Here is an 11,135-nt window from a genome sequence, read left to right on the forward strand (position 1 = left end):
ACATAGAGGTTAAATACCTCCCATTAGTCAGGGCTAGTGGCGGCTCCTGCCAAATTCTCAGGGGGTAATTGTTGCGATGATGGCTAAGGTTAACTCTTTAATGGGTAAATACCCAAACTACCTCGCTCCGGTCACTTTAACACTGAGTCCTGCTGTTCACGTCATTTCTCGTGTTGAACTGGAGTTCACACTCCAGCGAGAGTGAACGTCACTCACATTCATGTTCACGTTCATCATATGTAAACCGATTTGTTCAGTTCATCGTTCACAAATAAAATGTGAACGCGTTCAATGAGCTTCGTTAATACACAACACTGCTCCTCTCACGTGGCGAGATGATAGGCACGGTGTGATTGGACCAAGGTGCGAGTGCAACAACCTTACATAAGACGAAAGCATGTTAGTGCAAGCCCTCCTGGAAGTCATAGAGATTGCATTTCCTGCAGTTTGAAAGAAAAGTCTTACACTGAAAGTCTATGAGAGCGATGTGGACCCTGGACTCTATTGAACAGGGCTCGATGCTGCAGCTGATTGGACGATGATATCCAGAGGCAGCAGGCAGGAAAAACTGTCTTTAGTATTTGTATAATTTAATACATTTTTAAATTAATAATGATGATTATAATGATCATTACAAAAGTAATCACTATCATCTTTGTTCCTTTTTCTTTTGGAGGGCGGCGCCCTATCCCCCCCTATTGACCAGCCATCCCTGGTCAGGACTGAAGAAGCCTCTTGGATGAAACATCTTTAAGAAACAAAAGCAAGTCTAGTTGCCTATATTCATTTATACAACTTCTGAACATTCATCATAAAGTTAATGGCACTAACAGGCTATATTGCATTGCCATTTAGTAGTTAGTAAAGCTTTGAATAAAATTAGCTTACTCAGGCATTTGCCATGAAAAAGAAAATCAGGTCCAAACTGGGTTAGTTTAGCTCTGTTCTGGAAATTTCTCAAGACGACAACTCACGGCCCATTGAACAAGTTACAATCAAGTGCATAATAAACCAAGGAGATTCTCTGACCCGCTGCTGTTCTGTACAGGCCTGATCCGCCTGAAGCAACAAACCAAAGACCAGCCTCATCTTCTACATGGATGAAATCAGGCTGAATGCTAAGAGTGAGCGAGACATTGACCCAATTCAATTTTATTTGTATCGCACCAAACCATAATATACATTATCTCAAGGGTCTTTACATAGAAGGTCAAGATCTTGAAAATGATAGAGAAACCAACAGTTCCTACAGTTAGAAACTCTTGACGACTGAGAGAAAAAAAAACTCTTCATTAACTGGAAGAAACATCAAGCAGAATTTAAACCAGATGGATCTATAGTTTTTAATAAATGGATCCATTTCCCATGTGCTATCTGTCGCTAAGCCATGGTCCAGTCCCTGTTGTTGTGGATTTTAAGGCCAGAAACATGTTTAGAGCCTACTCCGGACTGGAGCTAATTATGTGGGTGAGGCTGATAAAACCAATTTCAGAACCTCAAAGCTCTTTCTTATCTGCAGTATCAATATTGAATGCAGTGTGGACGAGTTCTGTCAGGTTTTTGAAGCTGTGGTACGCAGAGATCCTAAGAAATTCCCTCAGTACATCGCAGCCCTCCCTCACGCCCTTGTTTCTGAGACTCCAACCTGTGAGTACATTTTTTTATTGGAACGTAGGTGGTAGCATTCGGAAATGTAATCCGACTTGTTTTAAGGAGCTGGTTGTTTATATGTGGTAGTGGGGTTATTGTCGTCCATGTGGATTGGGTGTAAGTTTCTTCGATATGGGCAGATATGATGGAATGTCGCACCGGAGTTATCTATCAATCTTTACATGTGGGTTGGTGAAGCATGGGATGCATGATCTCCTTCTGCACCTCCAGTGACTATTCTTGTAATTTACAGAATGTTATTTGGTGTGTATGTGGTTCTTGGTTGCCTGGGAGGCGTCAAAACAGAGTGGATGACGGGTTAGGGTTGGTTAGGAAAGGATGTTCAAGGTGAAATCAGTTTTTCATTTCTCCCTTTATCATCATTGTTTTGGTTTCCACCTCAGTGTGACAGAGGTCTGCACTGACTGGTTCTGGCTACTGATGACCTGATGAAGAGATGAAGTGATAAACTGTAGTGAACTAATGGGAGACTGAATTGACTCGTCTTTCAGTGTGTGTTGATACTTTGCTGCTGGAAACGGCAGATCAGCGTGAAGACGAGTTTCTGCAGAAGCTCCGCCCTCATTTTACTGATCTGAAGAACCTCGTCGTGGTTCACCTTCTCCTCGCGACTGTAGTCCAGGGACACCTGCAGGAAAGCACGGGTATGGCATGTCATCACACAGTGACTTGTATAAAATGTGGCCTGAGAAAGCTGAGTGGGGGGGGGGGGGCAATGTGTCAGCTGATGGACAGAGTTGAACATGTCTTTTTCCAGGTCTTAAGATCACTTCAAATTTGTGTATCCTTCAGTTATTTTAAAAACTCAAAAGGTGTTTAGTTTGTCCTGTCCGGAGTACTGTTAAAAACCTGACGGCCTCCATAGAGAGGACCCCCTCGATGTAAATGTAAAGTATTTAGATATAAAGGGTCTGTTCTGGGGTAAAGAAAAGAACAATTCATACAATTTAGATAAAACACACTAGTGAAAACATCATGAGGATTATTTTATATTCAATTTGTGCCAATAGATCCCTTTCACCTAAGTCTTACACACTGGACCTTTAACAGACTCTGAAACAGTTGACATGTATATAACAATAACATCAGTTCAGTAAATCATTAAAACTTCTATATAAACCACACATGGAACAGTATTAAGGAAATTCAGTTTTATCTGATAAAAAACATTGAGAAAAATAGTTTTCTTCACTAATGAAAAGGAATAATTTGGAAGTATCAACACAGGACAAGAGAACACACACATTACCAATGTATAATATAATAAATAATATAATATAAACTGACCTTGTTGGTGATAAGGGACAGACCAAGAACTCTGAGTCCACAGTGTTTAGCTACGGTCACTTCAGGAACTGTACTCATTCCTGAAGAATAAATAAAGAGCACATTATTTAACCTTCTCTTTAACTTTGGTCTGACTAAAGTATTTGTTTAAGTGACATCTGATAAGGACAAACTGCATTGTGGGAAACGCTGCTATACTTTCTCTTGAAAATATAAAAAATCCATATTATAATGATAAAGAATATTAATCTAATATTATGTTACCTTCTAAATGTATTGATTATTGTCACCACATGATACAACATGAGTCTTGTTGTTTGTTTCATTGTTTAACCAGATGACGGATGAGTGGGTTAGTCAGAAGGGTTAGTAGTTGGGTTTAGCTCAGGGTAGTTGGGGGTGGCTGGTGGTTGCTGAGACTAGCTGTTTGTACTTTGGAGTAGCTGGTGGTATTTTGGTGATATTTGGGGGTTAAGTAGATACAAGTGATAAAAGCTCAGATATCTGATGAGAACCTGTTCGACTGTCGAATGTGTGTGTCTTTAAATCTGTGTCTGATGACACAGGAACAATTTAATATGTATTTAGTATTTAACTGATTCATCTCAGGAATCTCAACCAGTAAAACATCTGCAGGACACCAACGATCCCTCTTTCTCTAACCCTCTTCAGGAGCACATCAGGAATCTCATCTCTCAAACCATTCATTTCCATATGAAAACATTTGGAAAAGCTGGAACAGATTTTGAAGGACCTGTTGAAGCAGGACCTCTGATGTTCCTAAAGTATCATGAAGCCTGAACAAGCTCTTGAAACAAATGAACATTCATCTGTACTGAATACTGAATATAATACATACTGTCTGAACTAAAGACACTGAATGAAACATGTTCATGTCTCCACACTGCAACTCCCAGAATATCCTGCTGTGCTGCCCTATTTGTAAATGAAAAAAGAAGTGATGTTAAAATGGTCAACAGTCCTCTCTCAAACAATTAGTGAGAACTGTCTGTCTCTGTGTATCTGTCTGTCTCTTACCCACAGAGTCACAGCCCAGGATCAGCAGCATCCTAGCCTCAGCGATGGTTTCGAAGTTGGGTCCGCTCACCATGCAGTAAACTCCCTCTCTGATAAAGTCACGGCAGCCAAGCTCCGAGCCCACGTCCAATGCAAGACGCCGCAGATCCTTACTGTACGCGTCCGACATGCACGGAAACCTGATCCCAAAACTACAGACAGTTGGAGAAAAAGACAGGTGAAAATGTGGTGCAGTTTTTTTGAATTTGGCTGCAACACTGTTTACCCCCCCCCCCGAACTATGCCTTAAACAGGTAGTGAGACAGTCTCACCGCTCGTCATTGGGTCCACAGAGCGGGTGTTGCCCAGCAAATCCCGGCAGGTTGATGTGGTCTTTGATGATCATGATGTCACCAACTTTAAAGTCTGGACAAATTCCTCCTGATGCGTTCGTCACCAACACTGACTCCACCCCCATTAACTTGAAGATCCTCACAGGGAAAGTCACCTGAGAAAGGTAGAGAGACACAGACGGGTAGGTACAGAGAGACAGATACAGAGAGAGAGACAGGTACAGAGAGAGAGGCAGGTACAGAGAGACAGATACAGAGAGAGACAGGTACAGACAGACAGGTACAGAGAGAGACAGGTACAGAGAGACAGGTACAGAGAGAGAGGCAGGTACAGAGAGACAGATACAGAGAGAGAGACAGGTACAGAGAGAGAGGCAGGTACAGAGAGACAGATACAGAGAGACAGATACAGAGAGACGGGTACAGACAGACAGGTACAGAGAGACAGATACAGAGAGACAGATACAGAGAGAGAAAGATACAGAGAGAGACAGGTACAGACAGACAGGTACAGAGAGAGACAGGTACAGACAGACAGATACAGAGAGAGACAGATACAGACAGACAGGTACAGAGAGAGGCAGGTACAAAGAGAGAGATACAGAGAGAGACAGATACAAAGAGAGACAGGTACAGAGAGACAGATACAAAGAGAGACAGGTACAGAGAGACAGATACAAAGAGAGAGATACAGAGAGAGAAAGATACAGAGAGAGACAGGTACAGACAGACAGGTACAGAGAGAGACAGGTACAGAGAGAGACAGGTACAGAGAGATGGATACAGAGAGAGACGGGTACAGACAGACAGGTACAGGTACAGAGAGACAGGTACAGAGAGAGACAGGTACAGACAGACAGGTACAGGGAGAGAGAGACAGATACAGAGAGAGACAGATACAGACAGACAGGTACAGAGAGAGACAGGTACAGACAGACAGGTACAGAGAGAGACAGGTACAGACAGACAAGTACAGAGAGAGGCAGGTACAGAGAGACAGGTACAGAGAGAGGCAGGTACAGACAGACAGGTACAGGGAGAGAGAGACAGATACAGAGAGAGACAGATACAGACAGACAGGTACAGAGAGAGACAGGTACAGACAGACAGGTACAGAGAGAGACAGATACAGACAGACAGGTACAGAGAGAGGCAGGTACAGAGAGACAGGTACAGAGAGAGACAGGTACAGAGAGACAGGTACAGAGAGAGACAGGTACAGAGAGAGACAGGTACAGAGAGATGGATACAGAGAGAGACGGGTACAGACAGACAGGTACAGGTACAGAGAGACAGGTACAGAGAGAGACAGGTACAGACAGACAGGTACAGGGAGAGAGAGACAGATACAGAGAGAGACAGATACAGACAGACAGGTACAGAGAGAGACAGGTACAGACAGACAGGTACAGAGAGAGACAGGTACAGACAGACAAGTACAGGTAGAGAGAGACAGGTACAGCGAGAGAGACGGGTACAGACAGACACTGTGATGTCACTGATCAGGACTCACCTGACAGAGCGAGTAACCTTCGTACAGGTGGAAGTGTCCCTGCATGAAAACACAGGGCGTGTCCTCGATCGTCCCAAACACCAGACAGCCCTCGTGACCTGGGACTGAGACACAGACACATTCAGTTCAGTTCAACTGAATCATTTCATTTGAATTAGAATTCATCAGGGGTTAGGGTTCCCATCGGTCACAAATCTTGATGCTGTTTGCACATTGTTGAATTTTGCACAGAATTTATCTATAGATTCATTTTTACAAACAATCAATGGCCACATCCCCTCAACGTTAGTGGGTTGGGCTACCTGTGTGCAGCATTGTGGGCGTGTCTCTCACCTGTGCTAACAGGGAAGTTGGGGATGTCCTGGTACCTGAAGGTCTGTTTGTTGGTGGCTCCTTCGGCAAGGAGTCCCAGTCCTGAGCTACAGATCACTGCCACCTTGGGACGATGACTTGTGTGGTTCAGGAGCCACTCAGTGGTCAGTTTGTAATCCTCGAAGGAACAACAGCTGTAAAATACCTGCTCCGTCAAACATCATCTTAATAACACAACTTATTATTATCATCAATATTATTATCATAATCATGATTATTATTACTAGCTCCTATTTGTTTAGAATGTGACTCCTTCAGCTGTTAGAGGTTGAAGGTCTACAACAGGCATAGTAGTAGTGAATCAGTTGTTGTGTTGATGTCTTCCGTTCATCAGCATCTATTGTCCTCATGTCCTGGAGACGGATCCTCACATGTGACTCTGAGCTTCAGTTACTGCTCAGAAAGTGTCTCTGTAGTTTTAACTTGTTGAGTTAAGGACAGAGGACGTTGGTGCTTGTTGACATCAATGAGACAAACTGAATATGAGACAAATCAAATTGATTAATTGATTGATTGATAATAATAATAATAAATGGTTGATCAATAATTGATCAATATCTTTTATTAACAACAGATAGTTTTTACCTCAAATACAGATTTTTAATGTTATTTTCATAAAAAACAATAAATGATTACTTTAAATAATAATAATTATAATGTGTGATTGTGGTGAAAATGTTTCCTTCTCACAGACATGTGGGATCAGTGCAGCAGTTCAGTAAAAACAAGCACATGATGAAAAACAAACATTTCAATGTCAACATTTACTTATTTTAAAAATTGAGATAATCCAGACAGAAAAGTGCAGATAATGATTTGTGCAGAATTATGATGAGGTGAACTCTTAGAAACCTGTTGTACGGAGTTTAAATAAAAAATGATTGACAGAGTTAACCTCTCACACACATTAAACACAAACTCACTTGAGAACAGATTTAAACTAAGAAACTGTGAAAAGTTCAACTGAAGCTCCATGTAAAAAAACTTCAACAGACAAAGTTGACTGATGAAAGATTAAAGCTGAAACATGTTAAAGATAATAATAGTTTATTCACTAAGAGTTAGAAGAGTTCACTATTATTTGTAAAGTGCTTATTACTGTTTTTAAATGAATAAATGTCTGTTTAATCCCACAATAAGTTATTTTAACACACCATTATTTTATTATCTTAAGCCTCTATGCACAACATCTTTCTAAGTCAAACTTGTATTAGTTATATTCATGAAATACTTGTTTTTCAGTTTTTGAGGATTTATGTGAACTCGATGTTTGTTACTGACCTCAGAGATGAAGCTGCTGTTGACGAGTGAGAAGACGATGAGCAGATAAAACAGTCGAGTACGGCGCCATCACTCAGTTCACTGATAAAACACAAACATCCCATATATAAACAAAGGTTTTATATTTTTCAGTTTTCTCATCAGTTAGTGGACATTTACACAGAATAAAACTGAGTTGTAAATAAACTGATCATCACACAACACAGTTATTGATTAGAATAAGATTTGGCTGTAAAAACACAGATTTACAGAAACATTGATAAATTGAACACATATGACATGTTCATTATGATTGGTCATTTCGTTAAGATATCTATGTAAATTTTCAGCTTTGATATTAAATTAAAACTGAGCGAACAGTTGATTTGCTATCAAAACAAAACAAAGTTTAGAATTAACACTAACACTGAGACCAGAATGAAACAGGGACAAATTAATACAGGGTTTTACCAGGAATTCCCTTTGTCGTGCATCATTCAGCTGCAGAGACTCGAGAGGACGATAACCAAGAAAACAGAATCAGTGACAGTGTGCTCTCGTCTCATGGGCTGATCAGAGTCTGCAAATAAACCGCAGGTCATTGACGTTTGTGATTGACCATTGAACTCTGCAGTTTGTTAACCCTAACCCGTGACAGGAAATACTAAATGTCACATTTTTACTATCAACAGGATTTGCTTGTATATTTGGTTGCATTAACCGTGATGGATTATTGATCATTGATTATTTAAGATATTAATAATCATCAAAAATCACAAATGTAAGATAAATCAGCAAATACATTTTTCATTAAAAGACGAGTGAGTCCAGTGGAGAATGGCTGATGAAGTCCAGGCCAGATGTGATTATTGAGATCTCTCCCATTGTGTGTCACAAAGGTTTCTCTCTTTCTTGTTCTGTGTGGTTCTGAAGGGGTGGGACCCAATCAATCAATCATTCACATTTTATTTGTCTCATATCCATAAATCCCAGTTTGTTTCATGGATGTTAACAAGGAGCAACGTCCTCTGTCCTTAACTCATCAAGAGTCAAACTACAGAGACACTTTCTGAGCAGTAACTGAAGCTCAGAGTCACATGTGAGGATCCATCTCCAGGACACGAGGACAATAGATGCTGAAGAACTGAAGACATCAATGTGGCGGTGGGGTATGGTTAGGGCGCCAACTGCTGGACAACAGGGAGGAGTGGCTCAGCCGGTGATCCGACAGCTGTGCAGGATCAGGTGATCAGGGCAATCAATAAAAGCATGCTTGTAACCTGGTTCTGCCTTTTTTAGTAGGCTGCGTCCTGGGACCGAAGGAGCGGCAGACGTGTGCGTGTGTGTGGGTTGGAAGACCCCGACAAGATATCTAGCGATACATATATATGTGTGTGTGAGTGGTTGCCAGGGGAGGCAACTGGAAATAAAAGACTTTACAAACGACATTCTCTCCTCCCGTCCTTCCCCGGAGTGGGCCGAGTATCCCACAATCAACACTACAACAGATTCACTACATTAGAAGAAACAGTTTGTAACTTCATGTTTAAAGTATTTGTACATGAGAACATGTCTGACAGAGATGAAGGAGCAGACACATGAACTGAGGAGTTACTGATGGTAGAAGATGAGGAGACATGTTGTGTATCAAGAAGTCTCGGAAACAAAAGAGAAGCTCCATGTGTCCCCCGACATTCTAGAAGAGCTGGTCCAAGACAGACCTGAACCAACTATAAGCTTTAGAGAGCTTCTCGACAGATCAAGGTCAAACCAGACCTTTCTAAGATGTAGTGATCATCTGGGGATGAAGTTAATTGTCACAGTTTTTTCTAGGGCGATTAAATGAAGCAGATGTGATAAAGTTGTTTTGTGTTTGTTGTAGTCTGAGTAGAAGTAGCATTGTCCCAACTGTCTGTGGGTTTTTCTTCAAGGGGCTAGGTAAGTTTTTCTTAAACTAAAATCTGGTGCATCTGTTGCCTTGGAAACTGAAATCTGCTCAATGTTAAGATTTTTCTGTGATGTGTGTGTATTGACATGACTGATACTGATACTTACACCACATAACCAACATGTTGAACCTTGAAGTGTCCCCTCAGTGTATGTCCCACTGCATTTTGGAGGACAATGATGTCATCAGTGTATTTCTTGTGGTCCAGGTGTTTCTTGAGAAAATGTGGCTCCAGAAGGTCGGGGGAACTCTTTGAGGAGGTAGTGACGGTCACCTTGTAAAGCTTGATGTTTTTCAAACTCCATTAAAAACCAGTCAATTTCAAAAGACAAGTTAAAAAAAAAGAGTCTTCCATTGTGCTGTTGGCTTTAAATGCACATAAAACATTGTTAATGTTCAGAATGCCCACGTCCAAGAGGTTATTTTTTAGAGCCATGTCTGTTGATAGTCTGTCTGTCTGCTCCTGGAGTGTCAAAGTGTCTGTATCTGTAATCTGTAGAAACTTACCACATGTTTAACCTCCCAAAAACATGATCAATTATAAAAACTAAACATCAACTTTTGGTGCATTCCCACAGCAACAGCATTGAACAAAACCACACAAGATTTATAATCATCATCAACCAAAGGTCTTCTGACTAAATTTCAGATGGATGTGGTTGACCTGCTAGGAGGAGTACATCACCCTACAAAACATTTCATTTCTTGTTACCAGTAGGGGGAGCTGACAATGATTAAATATTGGCATGTAGATGCGTATACGGCGAGACTCTTATCAAACGTGAAGTTTGGTGCAGATCGGATAATGTCTACTGAACTACTTCCTGTTTCATGGAGAAAACCATTTCATGTAAATTTTTTACAGATCTGAATTTTGTGCAAAGTTTCAGCAAAAGTCATTTTAGGCCAAATATACGATTCATATGGAGGAGAAAAAAATAATAAATTCAAAACCAGCAGTCGCTGCTTGGGCTCAAATAAACAAAAATTAATCAAGATAAATGACAATAAATAATGATCAATAAAAACAAATAAAGATGAATTAAATATGAAGTACAGTAAAAACAATTAAAGATAAGTAATAATAAGATAAAGATTGATTAAAATACTTGTGTACGATTCCTTGGAGGTTGCCGTGTCACTCTTTGTGCCAATGCGTCCTCCTGAGCGGGTGTGAGCAGGTAATATATATATACATATAATATATATATCACCTCACCCTGCACCAACTTCATGTGCAACCAGTACTTCCTGAGGAGGGGCGAGAGGATCAAAGACCAAAGGAGCTTGATGGGGATAATGCATCAGGTTCTGCCCCAAGATCCCGATGGTAACCGCCCAGCCAGTCCGGCTCAGTAGTGACACAGGGTCTCCATAGTAACCACAAAGCCAGTCCCAGTAACCATGGCAATCAATGTCAAGGTGCATTACCAGCATCTACTGAATGTAACTTCTTCTTTTGAGTGTGTCAGTGTGTAAATGTGTGAATTTAAACATTCAACATTAATACATTTCTCCAGGCTCATGGGGATGAAGAGAACTGATCATTCATGACTGATTACACGTGTGTAGCGTGAATTCAGGTAATCTGGGACATTGGCTAATGTAGCACACCAAAGCATTCAGTCTGTCAATGTCCTGTCTAACAAAATCTAGTCAACAGGACTTTTACTTAGCGAGGAATGTTAGGAAGGATTTCAGTGTGTGTGTGTAA

General features: G+C 40.9%; 1 protein-coding gene across 1 annotated transcript; it reads right to left on the minus strand.

Moving 5' to 3' along the window:
* Positions 1-1,125: 1,125 nt before the first annotated feature.
* Positions 1,126-11,068, minus strand: pnp4b (purine nucleoside phosphorylase 4b). The gene is made up of 9 exons (XM_069528847.1): positions 9,529-11,068; positions 7,945-8,053; positions 7,495-7,575; positions 6,175-6,347; positions 5,842-5,945; positions 4,308-4,483; positions 3,997-4,187; positions 2,959-3,038; positions 1,126-2,299 (listed from the first exon to the last, which is right to left on the minus strand). The coding sequence occupies exons 2-9, from the start codon at positions 7,968-7,970 to the stop codon at positions 2,159-2,161; spliced, it is 972 nt and encodes a 323-aa protein (XP_069384948.1). The 5' UTR covers positions 7,971-8,053; positions 9,529-11,068; the 3' UTR covers positions 1,126-2,158.
* Between the last annotated feature and the right edge of the window lie 67 nt (positions 11,069-11,135).

Source organism: Paralichthys olivaceus, chromosome 7 (assembly GCF_024713975.1).
Source record: "Paralichthys olivaceus isolate ysfri-2021 chromosome 7, ASM2471397v2, whole genome shotgun sequence".
Taxonomy (NCBI): domain Eukaryota; kingdom Metazoa; phylum Chordata; class Actinopteri; order Pleuronectiformes; family Paralichthyidae; genus Paralichthys; species Paralichthys olivaceus.